The 24,633-nt window shown below is 43.6% G+C and overlaps 1 protein-coding gene across 1 annotated transcript in view; it reads right to left on the bottom strand.

Annotated features, from left to right (window-relative positions):
• Positions 1-24,633, bottom strand: part of itga8 (integrin, alpha 8) — a 352,157-nt gene that overhangs the window by 71,144 nt on the left and 256,380 nt on the right. Inside the window, exons 24-26 of the mRNA XM_070881330.1 lie at positions 24,281-24,386; positions 21,812-21,970; positions 1,115-1,240 (exon numbers count right to left, since the gene is read on the bottom strand). Of these exons, the coding sequence (XP_070737431.1) occupies positions 1,115-1,240; positions 21,812-21,970; positions 24,281-24,386 (391 nt within the window). The remainder of the gene's footprint in view (positions 1-1,114; positions 1,241-21,811; positions 21,971-24,280; positions 24,387-24,633) is intronic.

Here is a 24,633-nt window from a genome sequence, read left to right as displayed (position 1 = left end):
CACTGGAGTTCAGAAGAATGAGAGGGGACCTCATAGAAACGTTTAAAATTCTGATGGGGTTAGACAGGTTAGATGCAGGAAGAATGTTCCCAATGTTGGGGAAGTCCAGAACCAGGGGACACAGTCTAAGGATAAGGGGGAAGCCATTTAGGACCGAGATGAGGAGGAATTTCTTCACCCAGAGAGTGGTGAACCTGTGGAATTCTCTACCACAGAAAGTTGTTGAGGCCAATTCACTAAATATATTCAAAAAGGAGTTAGATGAAGTCCTTACTACTAGGGGAATCAAGGGGTATGGTGAGAAAGCAGGAATGGGGTACTGAAGTTGCATGTTCAGCCATGAACTCATTGAATGGCGGTGCAGGCTAGAAGGGACGAATGGCCTACTCCTGCACCTATTTTCTATGTTTCTATGTTTCTATGTTTCTATGTGTCAGCAGTTCACTAAATTTATTTTACATTGTTTACTGCACTGTGCTGTGTTCTGAAGCTTAAGTAAATATCTTAAGAGCTATTTATTACTACATTAAAAAAATTAGTAGAGTGGAAATGCAGGGGCAGAATTTCCGGTTCTTGCACTTGGGAATATTAGAATGTCTGGGTGCAGTGAAGAGAGGAAGCATCGGGAGAGGAGGATCAGGTGCCAGTAATGGTGCCTGACCAATTTTCATATTTCCTTTTGAAAAGTGTATCTTCTGGTATCACATTGGCCACCAGCAAGACAAGGCCTCTGAAGCCTGACATGGCCATCCTCCGCAGCTCCCTCTGTGTAACTCCCTTGCAGACCCTCTGGCAGAGTCTAGGGAGCCCACCATAACTATGCTAATAGTTAGAAAATTGGCTGGGGCAGATTTTGGGATCGACAAAAATTGCATCACACTGAAGATGTGCCACAATTCTGCCAAAGTGAAAAACTTTGTCCGTAATCTTTTGTATACAGTACAGTGCAGTAAACACTATAAAAACAGCTTTATTAGACAGGTGAGCAATTGCAACATTGACACTCAGTTACCATATGTCGTTGGGGGTGCACCATAGTTATTGGAATAAAGTATTTTCAAAAATCATCAATAAAGGAAAATCATTTTCACAATCAGCATTGTCCTTTCCTTACCAGTATTCTCATATGATATTGTTTCAGAGGCTGTGGCAACCTCACTTCTCGTCTTGTGATGTGATGTGTGGTCGTGGAAGGATCCCGTAAGCTGATATGCTCTCCGACAGCTGATGGATCAGCAGTCTACAATCAGAAAAATGATACGCCATGAGAAAAACCTGACTGATGACCAGAAACCATGAAATCATGAAACTTTACCTCTTTCATAGGCACTGTCTTTAGATTTAGCGGTTTATTGTTCCTGTAAATTGAATCAGTCTATTGAAACTGTTACACAAGTTAACCCTGTCCAGCAGAATGAATGCACAGCAACATACAGCACAGCTTGATGCTATCCATCATTCCTCTTTAATAAGTTAATACATTATCGTATGTTAACCTATGCATTTCTGCCAAAATAACTGCAATGCCAGAAGGCTGTAACTTAAAAAAAAATGCTTCCCCACATACTCATAATGGGCCAGAATATAACAGCAAGGCTAATGGTGCTCGCCGTTATTTATGGGTCAATGGTACAGCAACTTCAGGCAAGGAGCAGATGCTTGGTTACACAGGCATCTTCCATCCCTGGAGTTCAGGATTGGAATATCGGATCCTTCATTGAAACATCTGCAAACTCATCCCTTTTAGTGTGGAAGCAAGTCATCCTCATTCGAGGGACCGTCTATGATCATGATGAAAATGTGAATATCCAAAGATTGCTGTCCAAGTTTTACCGCTCTGCCGTTAGGTTCGTGAAAACGGCATCTCGGCCCTAACCACCCCATTTATTTTGGGAACTTGTATTTGCCCATGAATTGCCCATTAAACTCACCACAGAAAGTTATGTTAAGTCTTGTCATTACAAGCGTAAGTACAGATTGAGTGTCCGAAATCCGGAGGTCCGAAATAAGGAATGTTTCGGAATCCAGACACCGGGCCGATCCATGGCGGGGTTGTCCGGAATCCGGAAAATGTTCCGAAAACCAGACATTTTTTAAAAACCGATTACCGCTGCAAGTTGCGCCGAGGGAGGGGGAAAAAACAAAAAATAAAAATTCCCAAAACCTACTAAATCGTTGAAAAAGAATTTAAAAATAAAACTTTAACTCACCTTTTTTGCAGGTTTTCAACATCGTTTTTCCCAGCCGCCGACCTCTGACCCGGTACAGCCGACCTCTGACCCGGAACCGCCAACCCCCACGCTCCGCCACCGAACTCACTCACCCAGCTCTGCCTTCCGCCCCCCCCCCCCCACCCCCCCGCCCCCCCGGCACCCTTACCTCGGCCCAGGTGTTTCTGGATTCGGGACATCGGAAAGATATTCCGAAATCCGGGAATAGCCAAAATCCGGAATGGCCTCAGTTCCGAGATTTCCGGATTTTGGACGCTCTACCTCTACTCATTTAATGATGTGTTAAGTGTTAATAAAAAAGCATATAGGGTAAGTGTTAATGGCTGCCAATTAACCTCTCTGACATAGAAAATTAATTATTACAAGCCTGGAGTTTCATTCCTTCAAGTTTTGAATATTTGGGGGATATTTAAAAATGTCAAATTTAAAATAGTTTTTTCTGAACTCTTTTCTCTCTCTCTCTATTAATCTAACCTTTCTTCCCTCTCTTTATTACACTTTCTGTACCTGATTTGACATTGAATTGACCCCTTTTAATTCTCAGTCCTGCCACTGTTTAGTTCCCTGTCCTCAAATCTGATTGGTTAAGGAGATACCCTGTTGGCTGCTCTGTTCTCTCACTGCACCATTATCAGCTCACACTTTCAGCATCTTTCTCGGCAAAAATGTTTTGAGCTGAAGGGTGCAGGGGCAAGTGTAACTAACAGCAGATGATATTAGATGCCCTGCTACAGCAAATTCTGGCCCACTGGTATATTTTTAAGAACATAAGAACATAAGAAATAGGAGCAGGAGTAGGCCACCTGGCCCCTCAAGCCTGATCCGCCATTTAATAAGATCATGGCTGATCTGATTATGGACTCAGCTCCACTTCCCTGCCCGCTACCCATAACGCTTTATTCCCTTATCGCTCAAAAATCTGTCTATCTCCACCTGAAATATATTCAATGAATAATCTCCACAGCTCTCCAGGGCAGAGAATTCCACAGATTTACAACCCTCTGAGAGAAGAAATTCCTCCTCATCTCAGTTTTAAATGGGTGGCCCCTTATTCTAAAACTATGACCCCTAGTTTTAGTTTCCCCTATGAGGTATCGCAGGTAAAGGGTACACAGCCAGATAGGGGATGGGTGACCAACAGGAAGAGCAGTGGAAGGAAGGTAGTGCAGGGGTTCCCTGCGGTCATCCCCCTGCAAAATAGATACACTGCTTTGGGTACTGTTGAGGGGGATGACTCATCAGGGGAGAGCAGCAGCAGCCAAGTTCATGGCACCGTGGGTGGCTCGGCTGCACAGGAGGGGAGGAAAAAGAGTGGGAGAGCTATCGTGGTAGGGGATTCTATTGTAAGGGGAATAGACAGACGTTTCTGCGGCCGCAATCGAGACTCCAGGATGGTATATTGCCTCCCTGGTGCAAGGGTCAAGGATGTCTCGGAAAAGATTTTGGAGGGGGAGGGTGAACTGCCAGTTGTCGTGGTGCATATAGATACCAATGATATAGGAAAAAACGGGATGAGGTCCTACAAGCTGAATTTAGGGAGCTAGGAGTTAAATTAAAAAGTAGGACCTGAAAGGTAGTAATCTCAGGATTACGTGGCTTGAGGTGTGGTGCAGAAGGGAGGGATTCAAATTCCTGGGACACTGGAACCAGTTCTGGGGGAGGTGGGACCAGTACAAACCGGACTGTCTGCACCTCGGCAGGACCGGAACCATTGTCCTCGGGATAGTGTTTGCTAGTGCTGTTGGGGAGGGGTTAAACTAATATGGCAGGGGGGTGGGAACCTATGCAGGGAGACAGAGGGAAGTAAAATAGGGGCAGAAGCAAAAGATAGAAAGAAGAAAAGTAAAAGTGAGGGCAGAGAAACCCAAGGCAAAACTCAAAAAGGGCCACATTGCAGCAAAATTCTAAAAGGGCAAAGTGTGTTAAAAGACAAGGCTGAAGGCTCTGTGCCTCAATGTGAGGAGTATTCATAATAAGGTGGATGAATTAACTGCACAGGCAGCAATTAAAGAATATGATATAATTGGCATCACGGAGACATGGCTCCAGGGTGACCAAGGCTGGGAACTCAACATCCAGTGGTATTCAACAATCAGGAAGGATAGACAGGAAGGAAAAGGAGGTGGGGTAGCGTTGCTAGTTAAAGAGGAAATTAACGCAATAGTAAGGAAGGACATTAGCTTGAATGATGTGGAGTCTGCATGGGTGGAGCTGTGGAATACCAAAGGGCAGAAAACGCAAGTGGGAGTTGTGTACAGACCACCAAACAGTAGTAGTGAGGTTGGGGACAGCATCAAACAAGAAATTAGGGATCCGTGCAATAAAGGTACAGTAGTTATCAAGGGCGACTTTAATCTACATATAGATTGGGCTAACCAAACTGGTAGCAATATGATGGAGGAGGATTTCCTGGAGTTTATTGGGGATAGTTTTCTGGACCAATATGTCGAGGAACCAACTAGAGGGCTTGCCATCCTAGACTGGGTAATGTGTTATGAGAAAGGACTAATTAGCAATCTTGTTGTGCAAGGCCCCTTGGGGAAGAGTGACCATAATATGGTAGAATTCTTTATTAAGATGAAGAGTGACACAGTTAATTCAGAAACTAGGGTCCTGAACTTAAGGAAAAGTAACTTCGATGGTTTGAGGCGTGAATTCGCTAGAGTCGACTGGCAAATGATACTTAAAGAGTTGATGGTGGATAGGCAATGGCAAACAATTAAAGATCACATGGATGAACTTCAACAATTGTACATCTCTGTCTGGAGTAAAAATAAAACGGGAAAGGTGGCTCAACCGTGGCTAACAAGGGAAATTAAGGATAGTGTTAAATCCAAGGAAGAGCCATATAAATTGGCTAGAAAAGGCAGCAAACCTAAGGACTGGGAGAAATTTAGAATTCAGCAAAGGAGGACAAAGGTTTTAATTAGGAGGGAGAAAATAGAGTATGAGAGGAAGCTTGCCAGGAACATAAAAAGTGACTGCAAAAGCTTCTATACATATGTGAAGAGAAAAAGATTCGTGAAGACAAACGTAGGTCCCTTGCAGTCAGATTCAGGTGAATTTATAATGGGGAACAGAGAAATCGCAGACCAGTTGAACAAATACTTTGGTTCTGTCTTCATGAAGGAAGACACAAATAACCTTGGGAAGTACTAGGGGACCGAGGGTCTAGTGAGAAGGAGGAACTGAAGGAAATCCTTATTAGGCGGGAAATTGTGTTCGGGAAATTGATGGGATTGAAGGCCAATAAATCCCCAGGGCCTGATAGTCTGCATCCCAGAGTACTTAAGGAAGTGGCCCTAGAAATAGTGGATGCATTGGTGATCATTTTCCAACAGTCTTGCGACTCTGGATCGGTTCCTATGGACTGGAGGGTAGCTAATGTAACACCACTTTTTAAAAAACTAGGGAGAGAGAAAACGGATAATTATAGATTGGTTAGCCTGACATCAGTAGTGGGGAAAATGTTGGAATCAATTATTAAAGATGAAGTAACAGCGCATTTGGAAAGCAGTGACGGGATCGGTCCAAATCAACATGGATTTATGAAAGGGAAATCATGCTCGACAAATCTTCTGGAATTTTTTGAGGATGTAACTAGTAAAGTGGACAAGGGAGAATCAGTGGATGTGGTATATTTGGACTTTCAAAAGGCTTTTGACAAGGTCCCACAAAAGAGATTGGTGTGCAAAATTAAAGCACATTGGATTGTGGGTAATGTACTGATGTGGATAGAGAACTGGTTGGCAGACAGGAAGCAGAGACTCGGGATAAACGGGTCCTTTTCAGAATGACAGGAGGTGACAACTGGAGTGCCGCATGGGTCAGTGCTGGTACCCCAGTTAATTACAATATACATTAATGATTTAGATGAAGGAATTGAGTGTAATATCTCCAAGTTTGCAGATGACACTAAACTGGGTGGTGGTGTGAGCTGTGAGGAGGACGCTAAGAGGCTGCAGGGTGACTTGGACAGGTTAGCTGAGTGGGCAAATGCATGGCAGATGCAGTATAATGTGGATAAATGTGAGGCTACCCACTTTGGGGGCAAAAACAAGAAGGCAGAATATTATCTGAATGGCGGCAGATTAGGAAAAGGGGAGGTGCAACGAGACCTAGGTGCCATGGTACATCAGTCATTGAAAGTTTGTATGCAGGTACAGCAGGCAGTGAAGAAGGCAAATAGTATGTTGGCCTTCATAGCTAGGGGATTTGAGTATAGGAGCAGGGAGGTCTTACTGCAGTTGTACAAGGCCTTGGTGAGGCCTCACCTGGAATATTGTGTTCAGTTTTGGTCTCCTAATCTGAGGAAGGACGTTCCTGCTATTGAGGGAGTGCAGCGAAGGTACACCAAAGTAATTCCCGGGATGGCAGGACTGACATATGAGGAGCGACTGGATCGACTTTATTCACTGGAGTTTAGAAGGATGAGTGGGGATCTCATAGAAACATATAAATTTCTGACGGGACTGGACAGATTAGATACAGGAAGAATGTTCCCGATGTTGGGGAAGTCCAGAACCAGGGGACACAATCTAAGGATAAGGGGTAAGCCATTTAAGACTGAGATGAGGAGAAACTTCTTCACTCAGAGAGTTGTTAACCTGTGGAATTCCTTACCGCAGAGAGTTGTTGATGCCAGTTCGTTGGATATATTCAAGAGGAGTTAGATGTGGCCCTTACGGCTAAAGGCATCAAGGGGTATGGAGAGAAATCAGGAAAGGGGTACTGAGGGAATGATCAGCCATGATCATATTGAATGATGGTACAGGCTACTCCTGCACCTATTTTCTATGTTTCTATGAGTGGAAATATCCTCTCTGCATCCAACTTGTCGAGCCCCCTCATTATCTTATATGTTTTGATAAGATTACCTCTCATTCATTTCAACTCCAACCTACTCATCCTATCTTCATAAGTCAACCCCCTCATCTCCGGAATCAGCCTAGTGAACCTTCTCTGAACAGCCTCCAATGCAGCTATATCCTCCCTTAAATATGGAGACAAAAACTGTACGCAGTACTCCGGGTGTGGCCTCACCAATACCCTGTACAGTTGTAGCAAGTCATCTCTGCTTTTATACTCTAGCCCCTTGCAATAAAGGCCAACATTCCATTTGCCTTCCTGATTACTTGCTGTACCTGCATACTAACTTTTTGTGTTTCATGCACAAGGACCCCCAGGTCCCTCTGTACTGCAGCACTTTGCAATTTTTCTCCATGTAAATTATAATTTGCTTTTCTATTTTTCTGCCAAAGTGGATAACCTCACATTTTACCACATTATATGCCATCTGCCAAATTATTGCCCACTCACTTAGCCTTTCTAAATCACTTTGCAGATTTTTTGTGTCCTGCTCACAGTTTGCTTTCCTACCCATTTTTGTATCATCAGCAAACTTGGCTACATTACACTCAGTCCCTTCGTCCAAGTCATTAATATATATTGTAAATAGTTGAGGCCTCAGCATCAATCCTTGAGGCATCCCATTAGTTACTGTTTGCCAACTGGAAAATGACCCATTTATCCCAACTCTCTGTTTTCTCTTAGTTAGTCAATCCTCTATCCATGCTAATATATTGCCCCCAACCCCATGAACTTTTATCTTGTGCAGTAACCTTTTATGTGGCACCTTATCGAATACCTTCTGGAAATCCAAATACACCACATCCACTGGTTCCCCCTTATCCAAACTGCTCGTTACATCCTGAAAGAACTCCAGCAAATTTGTCAAACATGATTTCCATTTCATAAAACCATGCTGACTCTGCCATTTTGAATTATGCTTTTCAAAATGTCCCGCTACTGCTTCCTTAATAATGGACTCCAGCATTTTCCCAATAACAGATGTTCAGCTAACTAGTCTATAGTTTCCTGCTTTTTGTCTGCCTTCTTTTTTAAATAGGGGCGTTACATTTGCGGTTTTCCAATCCGTTGGGACCGCCTCAGAATCCAGGGAATTTTGGTAGATTACAACCAATGTATCCATTATCTCTGCAGCCAATTCTCTTAAGACCCTAGGATGTAAGCCATCAGGTCCAGGGGACTTGACCACCTTTAGTCCCATTATTTTACCAAGTACTATTTCTTAAGTGATAGTGATTATATTAAGTTCCTCCCTCCCTATAGCCCCATGTTTATCCACTATTCGGATGTTTTTAGTCTTCTACCATGAAGACCGACACAAAAAAACTGTTCAATGTCTCTGCCATTTCCCTGTTCTCCATTATTAATTTCCCAGTCTCATCCTCTAGGGGACCAACATTTACTTTAGCCACTCTTTTCCTTTTTATTTACCTATGGAAACTCTTACTATCTGTTTTTATATTTCATGCTAGTTTACTTTCATAATCTATCTCTCCTCTCCTTATCATTTTTAGTTGTTCTTTGCTGGCTTTTAAAAGTTTCCCAATCCTCTGGCCTCCCACTAGACTTGGCCACATTCTTTTCCCTTGTTTTCAATTTGATACCATCCCTTTTCTGTTAGGGCCACTTCCAATGTTCCTATGACACTTGAAGCATTAGCATTGATAATGGAAAGGGAAAGCTCAACACAGTCTCAACAGTTTATGTCTACTATTTAAAAACACATTAATTTCAGCAATATTGTCTTTAGCTCTTTTCTCTACAATGTGTCTCCCTTTCAAACAATTTATACAGGGTCCTTTAAATCCTTATTGAGCTCCCTTATGGCTCCACGTTACATTCTATTGCTATTTAGCCATGGCTATGATATATCCTCACTATACAGTATAAATGCACACAAGGCCCATACTTGAGAGAAGGTCACTCTGTGACCAGTTACCTTTATTCCCGAGATCTCAAGTGCTGAAGGTAGGTGGAGCTTCCACTTTTATATCTGAAAGTCCAGGTTAGGAGTGTCTCCCACAAGTTTGCCCCTTGTGGTCAATGTTCTCAAGGTGTACAACTTAGGTCAGCTTATACATGGGTTACAATGATCGCTGAATACATGACATCACCTCCCCCCAAAGTCTTATTGGGATCACAGGTTAAGTCTCTCTGGTGGTTTACACTCCCTTGTGGAGTGCCTGAGTTGGGGCTCCGGTTATTGGGCGCTGGCCTGAGTGTCTGCTGTTAGCGATGCATCAGGCCTGTCCGGACTGCCCACAGTGACTGGGCTCTCCTCCACTTGGTTCCGGTGTTCGGTCACCTGTGGTGGAGTAAACTCTACGTCGTGTTTTTCCTCTGCTTCTTCTATGGGGTTGCTGAACCTCCTTTTAGTTTGATCCATGTGTTTGCGGCAGATTTGTCCATTGGTAAGTTTAACTACCAAAACCCTATTCCCCTCTTTGGCAATCACAGTGCCTGCAAGCCATTTGGGCCCTGCAGCATAATTAAGAACAAAAACAGGGTCATTGACATCAATACATTGCGCCCTCGCATTCCTGTCATGGTGGTCACATTGTGACTGACACCTGCTCTCAACAATTTCTTTCATAGTAGGGTGTATAAGGGATAACCTGGTTTTGAGCGTCCTTTTCATTAGCAGCTTAGCGGGGGGAACCCCTGTGAGTGAGTGTTGTCGGGATCTATTGGCCAACAGGAGGCATGATAAGCGGCTTTGTAGGGAACCCCCTTGGATTCTGAGCATCCCCTGTTTGATTATCTGCACTGCTCGTTCCGCCTGGCCGTTTGAGGTGACTTGAATGGTCCCGTTCTGACATGGTTGATTCCATTGCCTGCCATAAGTCCTGGAATTCAGTGCTTGTGAAGCACGGGCCATTGTCGCTGACCAAGACATCCGGTAGACCATGGGTGGCGAACATTGCCCGTAGACTTTCTACCGTGGCAGAGGATGTGCTTCAATTTAAAATGGTACACTCAATCCATTTGGAGTAGGCGTCTATTGCAACCAAAAACATTTTTCCCATGAAAGGACCTGCGTAGTCCACATGGATGCGTGACCATGGCTTGGCGGGTCATGACCAGGGGCTAAGGGGGGCTTCCCTGGGTGCGTTGCCCAGCTGAGCACACGTATTGCACCTGCGAACACAAAGTTCCAGGTCTGCATCTATCCCTGGCCACCAAACGTGTGACCTGGCAATTGCCTTCATCATGACAATGCCCGGGTGCTCATTGTGAATTTCTCTGAAAAACACCTCTCTGCCCTTCTGGGGCATGACTACTCGGTTTCCCCACAGTAGGCAATCGGCCTGAATCGAGAGTTCATCCTTGCGCCTATGAAACAGTTTAAATTCCTCAGGGCATGCCCCGAACGTGGCTGCCCAGTCCCCATCCAGGACACATTTCTTAACTAAAAACAGTAGCGGGTCTTTATTTGCCCAGACTTTAATCTCATGGGCTGTCACAGGTGACCCTTCGCTTTCAAAAGCTTCAACAGCCATGACCATCTCAGCATCATGCTCAGTTGCCCCCTCAGTGGTGGCTAGTGGGAGCCTGCGGCGTGCATCGGCGCAGTTTTCAATGCCCGGTCTGTGCCAAATTGGGTAGTCATAGGCAGCTAACGTAAGTGCCCACCTCTGTATGCGGGCCGATGCATTCGCATTTGTGGCTTTGTTGTCGGCCAAAAGGGATGTTAGGGGTTTGTGATCTGTCTTCAGCTCAAACTTCCTGCCAAACAGGTACTGGTGCATTTTTTTTGCTGCATATACACATGCAAGCGCTTCCTTTTCTACCATCCCATAGCCCCTTTCTGCCTGGGACAGACTTCTGGAGGCATAAGCTACCGGCTGTAACTGACCATTGGCATTCACATGCTGCAACACACACCCGATCCCATAGGACGAGGCATCGCACGTTAAAACAAGTTTCTTATACCGTTAACAGTTTGTTGGAGCATAACAAATTGCGTGCTCTATCAAAAGCCCTTTCCTGGCTGTCCCCCCGGACCCATTCGCGACCTTTACATAAGAGTACGTGTAGCGGCTCTAATAGCGTGCTCAATTTGGGAAGACAGTTAACAAAATAGTTCAGGAGCCCCAGGAACGAATGCAGCTCCGTCGTGTTACGGGGTCTGGGTGCTCTCTGGATCGCCTCCGTTTTGGACACAGTAGGTCTGATCCCGTCTGCTGCTACCCACCTCCCCAGGAACTCTAACTCTGGAGCTAAGAAGACGCACTTCGCCTTTTTCAGTCGCAGCCCTACCCGGTCCAGTCTGCGTAGCACTTCCTCCAGGTTGTGGAGGTGTTCTTCAGTATCGCGAGCCGTGATGAGGATGTCGTCTTGAAAAACCACCGTCCTTGGAATCAACTTGAGGAGGCTTTCCATATTTCGCTGAAAGATCGCGGCGGCCAAACGAATCCTGAACGGACATCTGTTATACTCAAACAACCCCTTTTGTGTCATGATGGTGGTTAGCTTCTTCGACTCACTCACCAGTTCCTGAGTCATGTAAGCTGAGGTGAAGTCCAATTTTGAAAAAAGTTTGCCATCGGATAGCGTCGCAAAGAGATCCTCCGCTCTCGGTAGCGGGTACTGGTCTTGGAGTGACACCCGATTGATGGTGGCCTTGTAATCGCCACATATCCTGACCGACCCATCCACCTTGAGCACCGGCACGATCGGGCTCGCCCAGTCAATGAATTTGACTGGCGAGATGATGCCTTCTCTCAGCAGGCGGTCCAATTCGCATTCTATCTTTTCCCGCATCACGTACAGCACTGCTCTAGCCTTGTGGTGTACTGGCCTGGTGTCCGGGTTTATGTGAATCACTACCTTGGCTCCCATGAAAGTGCTCATGTCAGGTTGAAATAATGAGTCAAATTTGTCCAGGACCTGTGAGCATGACACTCGCTCCACAGAAGAAATTGCATTGACATCGCCCCATTTCCAGTTCATGACAGCAAGCCAACTCCTCCCCAGTAGTGTGGGACCATCCCCCGGGACAATCCAGAGTGGCAACCTGTTCTCCGAATCTTTGTGGGTCACGACTACTGTGACGCTGCCTAGCACCGGAATGATCTCCTTTGTATATGTCCGTAGCTGTGCGTCAATCGGCAATAATTTTGGCCTCCTGGCCTTGGACACCCACAACCTTTCAAACTGTTTGATACTCATCAGGGACTGGCTGGCCCCTGTGTCTAGCTCCATTAATACTGGGATGCCACTGAGGAGCACTTTCATCATTATCGGTGGCGTCCTGATATAAGAATCGTATATGTGCTCCACATGAACTCGTTGAACTTCAGCTTTCAGCAAAACCCTCAATATTCATTTGGCCTCGTAGGGCTTACATCGGGCCCGTCCTCCTCGTACATCAACCTGGCTGCAGGCTTCCTGCACATACGCGCCAAGTGACCGCTGACGTTGCAGTTTCTGCAGGTATATTGCTGATATCTGCAAGCTTTGGCTGGGTGTTTGCCTCCACACCTCCAGCATGAAATGGAGGCCCCATTGTTGGAAACAAAAGGTCCATTACAAGTCGATTGTCTCTGACCATTACTGGCTGCATTGTCCATTGCGATGGCATGAATCGCCGTTCAGCTAGCCATTGTCTCTGTTGAATTCCCCCTTTGGGTTCGACTACATGCTGGGGCATGTCCGATTGCCCTTGTCTGCCTAGAGAACTGTGTGCCGCATTAACAATGTTGACTCCCTGGTCGTTTGCCGCATTTGAACCAAGATTTTTGTTATACATCATTCTGGTCTCTTCCTCCCCTGAGATAAATGTCTGAGCTATCAGAGCCGCCGCTTCCAAGGTCAAATCTTTGGTCTCAATCAGTTTCCTGAAAACCCCAGCGTGCCCGATGCCCTTAATAAAAAAGTCTCGCAGCATCTCCACTCTGCATGCATCTGGGAATTTACATAGGCTCGCCAGTCGCCGGAGATCTGCCACGAAGTCTGGAATGCTTTGCCCTTCTCGCCGCCGATGAGTGTAAAACCAGTGTCTCGCCATGTGCATGCTGCTCGCCGATTTAAGGTGTTCCCCGATCAACTTACTGAGCTCTTCGAACGTCTTGTCCACCGGCTTCTCTGGCACTAGAAGGTCCTTCATCAGGGAGTACATTCTGGATCCACAAACCATCAGGAGATGAGCCCTGCGTTTGTCGGCCGAATCCTGTCCCAACCATTCCTTCGTGACAAAACTTTGCTGTAGTCTCTCAAGAAAGTCGTCCCAATCATCACCAACACAGTACCTCTCTTCTGTGCTGCTCATGGCCATGCTCGCGTGGTTTAAATCCCAGTTTCTTGTCGCCAATGATATATCCTTACTATACAGTATAAATGCACACAAGGCTCATACTTGAGAGAAGGTTACCTTTATTACCAAGACCTCACGTGATGAAGGTGGGTGGAGTTTCCCCTTTTATACCTGAAAGTCCAGGTTAGGAGTGTCTCCCACAAGTTCGCCCCTTGTGGTCAATGTTTTCAAGATGTACAACTTAGGTCAGCTTATACATGGGTTACAATGATAGTTGAATACATGACAGGCTGAAGATCAGTTGTCCTATTGTACACTATGGTAAACCAGCAGATCACAGCCAGCATCAATTCGACAATGCCTAGGAAAAGGTTGTAAAAAGTGAGAGCAGCCCCAGCCTTGACGTAGTCCCACCTTTACGACCTACTAGCCAGTCCAATGAGGTGAAAGGAGTCCCAAATGCCAATGGAATGTGCTTTGGAGCCTCATGCCAAAAAGACCGTATGCAAAGGAAATAAAAAGCAAAAAACCCTTCCTTTTGAAGTGTCACTTGCCAAACACAGCTCCTGGCTGGGAACGCTGGATCGCAGAATTTTTCCTTTTGTCTGCTTGTAATATGCTCTCGGAACCCATTAAAATTTCCATTGTATATTCAGTGTTTCTGAAGACAAATCTCTACATATGGATGTATAGTTGCCTTGCCCTTACTGCCTAAGAGCTGGCTCATTAGACAAGGGAGCTATACATCGATATATATTTTACCAAATAGATTCTGGATGAAGGTTCCTTTGCCATCTCCTTCACTCAAAAGATATTAAACATGCACATTCTGCTCTAGTTGTTGAGGTCATCAAGTTCGTCAACAAAGATTTGGGCCTTGTTAACATGCGGCACATCTTTATTTGAGTTTCAAGAGATGGCCGCTCACAGATCCCTGTCTCTGCTGTTTCGAGGTCTTTATATTTGTTGAAAAATATTATCTATATTTTAAACTGTTGGGCCAGCTTACTTGCTACTTGCTTCAACCCTGAATGCTCTAATCACAATCAGAAATACTGATGTATTCCAGGTTTGAGGAGAAATTCTTGCACCAGGATGTAGGGACAGCTCCTCAATACTGGTTTTATAATTTTATGTTGATTGTGAAGGCTTATCACCAGGTTTATGATCTGATTTTAATGGTGGCACATAGTTTGAGGTTCACTGTCCTAAGGTCCTCTTGCTGCTTCAACAGCAGTTTGAGGGAGGCTCATCCTGTGCCATATTGTGAATGAAGACACTCGAGAGCTGATTTTTACTTCGGGTATGAGTGGGGGGCTGTGGTTCACGAAGCAGGCGCCGAACTGTCTGGCCCCCTGGAGTATGTGGCCAGGGAGATTTTAACTCCAAGGCCTCATCTCCATGCCCCGAGTCAGACTCTTACCAGAAGCCAGTGGGAATAATGTCACTGCTGGTGGGAAGGAAGAGAAATTAGGATGGGGCAGAGGTGGGAGCAAGCCAGGCCGCCACTAGGGACCCATGGAAACAGTGCTCAGGATTGGAAGTGCAGGGCTTAAAATAGGTCCTTTATTGTTTGTGGTAACACTAAGCTTTTCTATTCTTCACAATGTTAGGGATTTCCCCAGTTTTTGGCAGCAGTAACATGGGTCCCCACTGGCTTAGATTATAGATTTTTCTTCTCAATGCTGGTGGCCGTTGGAGAAGCCTAGTCTGATCAGGTTAGTGTTCCCACTATTTTTTTTCCTGGTTTGAGCACTCAATGTGGGATCCCGAGAGGTTTTGTATAGAACTACGGGTCACAGTCTCAGGATAAAGAGTCGGCCATTTGGAACTGAGATGAGGAGACATTTCTTCACTCAGAGGGTGGTGAATTTTTGGAATTCTCTACCCCAGAGGGCTGTGGATGTTCAGTCGTTGAGTATATCAAGACAGAGATCAATAGACTTTTGGATATTAAGGGAATCAAGGGATACAGGGATAATGCGGGAAGGTGGAGTTGAGGTAGAAGATCAGCCATGATCTTATTGAATGGCGGAGCAGGCTAGAGAGGTTGAAGGGCCTACTCCGGCTCCTATTTCTTATATTCTTATGTAATTATGTATCTGCTGAGTTTTTGCTGGTCTTCAGTAATTACTGCATAGTTAAGATCTTCCTCTGTTGGATTGAGATATCTTCAGCTCATTAATTTGGTTCGGCCTTGCTTTTTCGAGACAGTAGGATTTGGTTGGTTCAAGAGGAGATGTATTGTTTCATAGTTCAATCCAGGGTCCTATTTAAGGCACAAACACCTGTGGACACTTCTCTAATCATACTTTATAACATTAGTGCTAGAAGTTTGCAGTTAATATTTGTGATTGTATGAAAGATTCAAACAGTTTCGAACATTTTGAATGGTAAAATGGTCTTTCAGCATTCAAACAGTTAAACGTTTTCTCGCTAAGTGTATTATAATAATATGTAATAACCAAATGCTCAAAAGCAGCTTTTTATTTCCTGTTGCTGAAATACTTTTAATTGACTGCAAATATTTCACATTCTTCAGTGATGACGGAATGTTCTGGGGAGGTTATGCTGTTTACATTTTATTTTCATTGATGTCTTGGACCCAGAAGGGTCAAAAATTGAAGAAACAAGCAGCTAAAAAAACGTGGAAGACTACACAAAAAGGATGTACATAGGCTATAAAAGCAGAAAAGTTAGACCTATGCATTAACTCTGTTTCTCTCTCCATAGATGCTGCCTGACCTGCTGAGTATTTCCAGCATTTTATGTTTTTATTTCAGATTTCCAGCATCCACAATATTTTGCTTTTGCATAATAGGCTAAGTCTTGTTGCGGGATCAACGCCCTATTATGGACGAGCACATAATCCAGTCAGGGGGGAATTTAGGCCCCTATACTTTGTACCAGCTAGCTTTGAAAAGGATGGAAAACATATACGGTGGGTAAAGTTAATAAAGAAAATAAGTCTATCCTATGTTGTTATTTTAATTAAAAGCAGCAAGCAATGTCCAATTATTTCCTGTTGAAAAAAGGTTGTTAATGATTTCTCAAAAATGTCTAACCATGTAGACAACTTCGGTTTACACCCGTACCACATGCCTGGAAAAGCAGCAGTAACTCAATGACAAGACTGCATTGTTGATCTCACAAAAGAACAAAAGCTGCGTGACAGTTTGCAGCTGAATCTGGGTGCCAATTCATCATCTCATTCACTGTCAGACCATGGCTTCATTCCTATGATTCTTCACATACTGGGCTTCTGATCTTATCCATGTTATTAGCACAATCATAGCAAAGAGAACAAAATGTCTCCTCACAGAGGAGGTATGAAAAGCCCCAGGCTTAAAAGCAATATTGGCAAAGGTTTTGCCATATGTTAACTGCCTGCCAGCTTGGCTGGAGATGGATGTGTAACCTAGGAATTTTGAAGAGGGAGGAATTAAAGGGCACATTTGCGGAAATTAAAAATGCTTTGTAGCAGTCATCATCATCATAGGCGGTCCCTCAAAATGAGGATGACTTGCTTCCATGCCAAAAAGGGATGAGTTCACAGGTGATTCAATGAAGGAACTAATATTCCAGGTCCCAAACTACATGTTCAAGGGTGGAAGATGCCTGTGCATGGATTGTTTTAACGTGTGGTAGCAGTTGCACACCAGCCACTACACGAGCTTGACAGAGCTAGGTCTTGGTCCAGTGGCAAGGGTTAACCAAGACGACTGGAGACCAGCTCTGCTGCACAGACCTAGCACGCACACATATTGCAGAGTGGGCTGGCCCGTGCTGCGCCTGGGCCCTGATCATGTCCCTCTAAGAACTCTCGCCGCTCCTCCGCCCCACCATCGCCACTCCTCCACCCCGACCTCGCCGCTTCAGCCGTACCTGCCCGCACTCAAAATCAGCGACCTGGATTTGGGCGATGTCAAATCTAGTCGCCCTCCTCACAGCCGTCGCCCTCCTGCAGCAGCAAGTACTGCTCCCTGCAGTGGCAAGCCACCGCACATTGCTCCCTCTAATGGCCCCGGCCTGCTGATGGGCTTGCAGGCCGGGACCGCGCCGATTTCCGGGCCGCCGCATGTTGCTCCCTCTAATGGCCTGCTGTAGCAGTACTGGGCATTGGAATACCAACATATGATGTTATAGAGTGACAGTGTGTGGGTTTGAGCCAGTGACACCCCTATCCGCGAGGTTCATGATCTTAAAAAAAAACTTGCACTGCTGTGGGGAAATAAAAAATAAGAGGCCATGTGATTCTCAACAGAGAATAGGAAAATCATAGCGTTAATGATCCTTAAGTCATTGTACCCCGCATCCTATTTTTATACTTAATGAGAAAACACATGAGCAACCTATTCCCAAGCGTCTGCCAATATCGCTTTGAAACAACCCTCCAGGAGATATGGAAAACAGCCCAGAAGGTGAGCTGTTTTTTCCTTGCTCACTGTTAACAGATACAAGATTGGGCAATATTTGCTTTTCAGGAAAGGTTATTTAAACTTAAATTGATAGGTTTTCAGGATAAAACTTGGGAGCAGATAAGAAATTTTCAGAAATGTGTTAAGGGAATTATTTGGGGTTGGGGTGGGGTGGGGGGGACGTGGGTAAGTGCTGAATGGGGTGCACTAGAAATGGGTTACACCCCTAATAGTTCTAAGTTAGATCAGGAGAGTTAGTTAAATCTGAGGAAGTACCTGGGGAACTACAAAGTGAGTCGGGCAAAATATGTAAGTGAGAAGACTAATGGCAGATGAAATTTAATGCAGACAAGTGTAAAGTATTGCACACAGGAATGGAAAATAGGTAACACATGTACTCCATGAATAGTGCCGAAATAGCTACGGATGAAGTTGTAAGCAATTTAGCAGTTTAGTAAATCTGATGCTCAACATGTCCAATCACTATGCAACAGAAATCAACAAAGCAAATAGAATGCTAAATTATATAGGTAAAATAGTCGAGTACAAGTCACGCTTAAACTGTATAATGCTCTAGTCAGACCACAGCTTGCGTACTGTGCCTAGATTTTTATGAGTACAACACAAGGAGAGGTATTGAAGGCCTGGAGGCAGGTTATAGAATATCCACAAGGCTGACTCCTAGTGTCAAAGACCTGTCTGGAAAGATCAACGGTAATTTGGCCCTGAACTTCCTTAGACTTCCTGTCACTGTACCACGGTAACTTCATCGGAAGTGCGCAGGAAACCCCATTTACGCATAAACAGCGTTTCCACCACACGTCCGCCAAAGTTAGTGGTGCAGTGACAGAAAGTCCAAGAAAATTCAGGGCCATGGAGTTTTCATCCATGAAACAAGGTAAAAGAGAAGTGTTTTTTGACAGATATGTAAAATTGTAAATTATTAATGTATGTAGATGCAGAATATTGCTTCAAATTAATCTGTGACAGAAGGACAAGAAGTCATGGACTCAGATTAGTAAAAGGCATATTTAGGACTGATATAAGGATATTCTTCTTCACACATAGAGCGACCACCACTTGGAATCAATCTCTGAGGCACAAATCTTGGAATTATTTAATAGTCGGATGCTATGATAGGATGTGGAGGGGATGGGGTACTGTAGGACTTTACTGGACGAATGACCTGAATGGATTTCCTCATCTTTATGATTTGGAGCTGTTTGAAACAGCCAGTGAAACATTTCCTTTATACTAAGAGCTAGAATTTCCACTCCATTTTCGCCGGTTTTCGGAAAAAATTTCCACTCCATTTCACAAAGCGTTCCGCCGGCGGTTTTGAAATATTGCTGGGGAGCGGATTGCCGTGTGCACAGTCGAAAAAAACGCTACCGCCCAAGTTTGGGCTCAGCGGTGACCCGTAGGTAAGATTGAAAAAAACGCCCACAGAAAGCAGCCAAAGCTGGGCGGTAGGTAAGTAGTCCTGCAAAGAAAGGTAAGTTAAAGGGTTTTTTATAATTCTTTTAAAATTCATTTACAGCGATTAAGTTAAAAAGGGTCTTGAGAATGTTTTCTGATGTTTTATTTTTTGGAAAAAAATGTTTTTGTGTTTTCCCCCCTCCCTAGGCCCAACCGCAGCCTCGGTCTAAACTTGAGTAAGTACTGCCCATTTTAATTAAGAACCGTCCAATTTGCCTGTGGTCGTGTTTAACCACCGAGAATCAGTGTGTAAGATCCATTTTCTCGCGGGCGGTATTTTTTCCTTTTTTTGTGCAATTTAAGAATCTTAGCGATCTTTTGGGTGGCAATCCGACGGTGACAGGTTTTATGGAAATTTTAGCCCAAGGTCCTTATAGTATTACCAATCCTTGAACTGAATGTGAACTTATCTTTACAATTTCCTTGACATTATTCTCTACAAATGTTGTCTTTATTATTCACAACTGAGCATGTTTGAAAATATCACACTGTATGCAGTTCAAAAAAAGGACCTATATTCTGTATACACAATGAACAGATTAAACCTATTGGGGTAAATTTTGGATTTTGCCACCTGGATATTAAACATCAACTGGGCAAGACACACAGAGGACTATCAGACAAGCTCGGTTACAGACATGCAATCTTCCGCATCCAGTTCTCCTCTCTACACCAGGAGATGCTTAATCCCAGGTGGTAAAGACAAAAATCTACCGAGTTACTTCAGTAACCAGCCACTTTTTAACCACGTTATTATTTTTTCCCAATTTTTTGTCAGAAAAACAGTAAAGTATCACTGCTTATGTGATTAAGCAAATTAGCATCTTAAATTTCATTTTCATTTAATTTTCCAGCAACATTTATGTTTTAACACATTAATGATTTAGACGAGGGGATTAAATGCAGTATCTCCAAATTTGCGGATGACACTAAGTTGGGTGGCAGTGTGAGCTGCGAGGAGGATGCTATTAGGCTGCAGAGTGACTTGGATAGGTTAGGTGAGTGGGCAAATGCATGGCAGATGAAGTATAATGTGGATAAATGTGAGGTTATCCACTTTGGTGGTAAAAACAGAGAGACAGACTATTATCTGAATGGTGACAGATTAGGAAAAGGGAAGGTGCAACGAGACCTGGGTGTCATGGTACATCAGTCATTGAAGGTTAGCATGCAGGTACAGCAGGCGGTTAAGAAAGCAAATGGCATGTTGGCCTTCATAGCGAGGGGATTTGAATACAGGGGCAGGGAGGTGTTGCTACAGTTGTACAGGGCCTTGGTGAGGCCACACCTGGAGTATTGTGTACAGTTTTGGTCTCCTAACTTGAGGAAGGACATTCTTGCTATTGAGGGAGTGCAGCGAAGATTCACCAGACTGATTCCCGGGATGGCGGGATTGACCTATCAAGAAAGACTGGATCAACTGGGCTTGTATTCACTGGAGTTCAGAAGAATGAGAGGGGACCTCATGGAAACGTTTAAAATTCTGACGGGTTTAGACAGGTTAGATGCAGGAAGAATGTTCCCAATGTTGGGGAAGTCCAGAACCAGGGGTCACAGTCTGAGGATAAGGGGTAAGCCATTTAGGACCGAGATGAGGAGAAACTTCTTCACCCAGAGAGTGGTGAACCTGTGGAATTCTCTACCACAGAAAGTAGTTGAGGCCAATTCACTAAATATATTCAAAAGGGAGTTAGATGAAGGGTTATGGCGAGAAAGCAGGAAGGGGGTACTGAAGTTTCATGTTCAGCCATGAACTCATTGAATGGCGGTGCAGGCTAGAAGGGCTGAATGGCCTGCTCTTGCACCTATTTTCTATGTTTCTATGTTTCTATGTTTCTAAAACACTAACACATTATTAACTAATTGAAATGCATACATCCATTGTCTGCACAAATCAGTCAGGTTATATATTTTTTTCAGGACACCAAGAAATTACCAAACCTATATGTTATGAATATGGCAATTAAAATAAATTAATGACAGTGTAACTAGCAATAATAACAACATAATTTAAGTTGGGCAAAATGCCATCTGGTGCCTTTGGTCTTTTATCATGATCCAAGTCTGAAAAATATCTTCCCCTCTGAAGCGAACCAATATATTTTCGCTGCATTCTACCATGTTATATGATAAGTATGCAAAATGTGTTATGAACAGTGTCTAATCAATTTAACATGATTTATATTCTGTTAAACTTGTTACAAGTATAAATCTGCTGCATCGACTGCATGTACAATTGACCATTGAAGCTAAGCCCCTCAGTCTTGTATAGCACACTGTGCACTCCTGCTGTTACAGATGGAAAAACAATTCTCCTTAATCTCTCAAGGCAAGTGCGTACTTTACTGTTAAAAAAAAAATCATATTAATCTGCTGGATTCGTCGCAGTTGCCATTTTTTCAATATTTAAATCACAGAAATAATCATTTTTCAAGATTTGGTTGACCAACTCACTTGAGAAGACACAGTGCTTGATTTCACCTCAGGTTTTATTCTGCGGACTTGAATCAATTACTTATACAGCAGTCATTTATAAAAAATAGTAAAGTGATGTCTACCTCTAGCTGTAGTGGATTAATTGTAGCATTCATGCGGCAGTGTAAAGGCCCATCTGTTTGTATCTGCAAGATGTACAGTAGATATTCGCCTCGGTAATGACTAGGCCAACCCACTTCCATGACCGCAGCACTGATTGCACTCGGCCCACTGTTATGCAGCTGAACAAATGTTAAAAAAAATACATTTCTGTTAATAACTGAAGGCAGGATGTCAATAACATACCTATGTCTATTATAGACAGCTAGCATGACTGCTTTCACAGAACAGTGAAATAATGTCATCCCAAGAAGCTTTTGAAAGTGTAGTACGGTAAAGGATTCCCAAATTAATATAGACATAACATGAAGTCCACCTTCCCACTGAAAGATCAAATATATTATTAATTTATTAGATTATATATTTTGTGCAATGAGCGGCACTTATATTTTTCACTTATCTTTGACCAAAACTTAATATGTAGCACACACCAATGCCATTAATAATTAATAACTTTACAAAATATAATTCATTACTTTCATCCTCTTCCCGCACTATGCATCACCTCTATCTGAATGGAGAAGCTCCCACACCTCTGTCTATGCCACTGTATATTCAGCCACAAGGAGATGCAACAAACAGAGCCTGGAATGGTCTCTTCCCAATATGTTACACATTTAGGGTCTCTCCTTAGATATTCTCTCCGGTACAGAATTGGTAGCCACTTCTGTGAGTAGTTTGAACTTCCCGGTATCTAACTGTGCAATGGATGTAACACTAGTATCCTTCTGTGATCTGAACTGGATATTTGTATCTTTTGCACATGTTCATCTTCATGCTCTTTAAAGCTGGACCGAGGAAACACTTGATAAGACAAGGTCAGATATGAATCATTAAGCTGCTTTATTTAACAGTGAATGAACATACTATATTTAAACAGAAAAGGGGAGAAATTCGGGAAGTTTGCACCTTCCGTTAACGGGGTGCAAACGACTTTTCGCCTGGACGTGTCGCAACTACCGACTCCCACGAAATTCCGCGGGAGTTTAGCGGCAGCAGTAACCAGATGCGCCCTTTGGCAACTGGTAGCACCCCACTCCTCTGCGCCAGCAATGACAACATCATCACTGTGCACAGCGAACCATTTTCGCCCCAGAGCGAAAATTCTGTAGAGTCCCCTGAAGCTGCGGTGAGCTGTAGGTCGCTCGAAGGGCAAAAATTAAAGGGGAGGTGGGGAATTGTAAAAAAATGGCCGACTTACCGGTCGCGGTGTTCTTCCTGCTCGATCGTGGGGTCTGAGCCATGATCTTGCAGCCCGGCACGCCGCTTGTGTGCCAGGATGCTGCCACGTCCAGAGATGGCCACGTTTCTCGATCACAGAGTCGGCAGCTTGGCCCTCCCCTTTAAGGAAGGGGAGTGCCCTGTCTACATGGCAACGCTACACATCCCACCACATAGCACTGTGCCCTTTGCGGAACCCTCCCGCCCCGCTCGAGCCCAACAGAGCAAATGAAGTGCGATATTTTGCACTCCACTTGCTCTCGGGGGCGGTAACCCGAATATAGGTCGCGGGGCTATAATGGTAAATATTGACATACCAAGCATCCCCATATTATCATCTTACTTGCCTTAAATAAAATAGCTTCTAATTACCCTCCTGCATGCTAAACTTTTGAGCTTGGCCAAAACTTGCATTCTCAGCATTCTGTGGGAAGACCTGACTGACTGGCTCGACTTCTCTTTTTTATTACCCTGTTTTCACAGCCAGAAGAGATCAAGGACTTCCTGACATAATGGGCATGAGATGTATATTGTTTGCCAAAATATAATAAATTGATTATTTGCAGATGATGGGGAAATCATATAAAAATTTAGCTCATTAGAAATTTAACCACCTATTTCCTCACTGCCTTTTTATTTTTTTTAAAACTTGCACAAAAGGCATTTTGGTATAAAACCCCAATGCTTAAAACTTGTTTTTTCTTTCTCAACATTCTTACCGTGGAAAAATGATCAAAAAATCTCAAACTGGCAATTCAGAGCGTGCAGATCTGTAATCGTCCAATATACAACTCCCTTCATGTTCACTTAGCTCCTTTACATGATCAGAAAATATTCTTTTCAAGCCTGTATCACAATTATATCAATAGCAATATTGCTTCAACTATGAATAGATAGGCTGAACTAAAAAAAATGATATTGAAGTTCATGAGAATTCTTTACAAGTGAATTTTAAAGTGGGAACTGACGCTGACGGGAAGTTTTTCAATGTACCACGAAGGCTTCTTTATAATTATTAATAAAAAAACTTGCAATATAGAATTTGGAATAAATTATTTAACATATGTCATGCATATGTTCATACTGTTCTATTGATTTAAAACTGAAAAACTAGTCTTTTGATACCAAATATTTGATTCCATGACTTGATAATTATTCTTTCAAGCATTTATCAAAATCAATATAAGAAACATGTTTAAAATAAAACTCACTTCATAAACATGCCGAACTAATGGTCCAATATGCTCCTCTTTCTTTGGTCTTTCTTTAATCTTCCAGTCAGTGATGGGCATGAAGATTTGCTCAGGATGGGACACCCTAGAACAAGAACACAATGGCTCATTCTTTGTGGTTAAGCTGTAGGAGTCATGCTCAGTCGTACACTTTAAAGCAACACGAGAAAAACAAGTAAAGCATGTGAGAAGCAATGGAAAAGAAGATAGACAACAAACAAAAGGCAGAAAAATACGATTACAAACTCAGGCTCAGGCTCAACTGGGATCCTTTAATGAAAGAAACAACAGAGAGCATCACATCTAATGTTATATTAAAAAGAAAACATTTT

The sequence above is a fragment of the Pristiophorus japonicus genome, chromosome 5 (assembly GCF_044704955.1).
Source record: "Pristiophorus japonicus isolate sPriJap1 chromosome 5, sPriJap1.hap1, whole genome shotgun sequence".
In the NCBI taxonomy this organism is placed as follows: domain Eukaryota; kingdom Metazoa; phylum Chordata; class Chondrichthyes; family Pristiophoridae; genus Pristiophorus; species Pristiophorus japonicus.
This window is presented reverse-complemented; position numbering and strand designations above follow the sequence as displayed.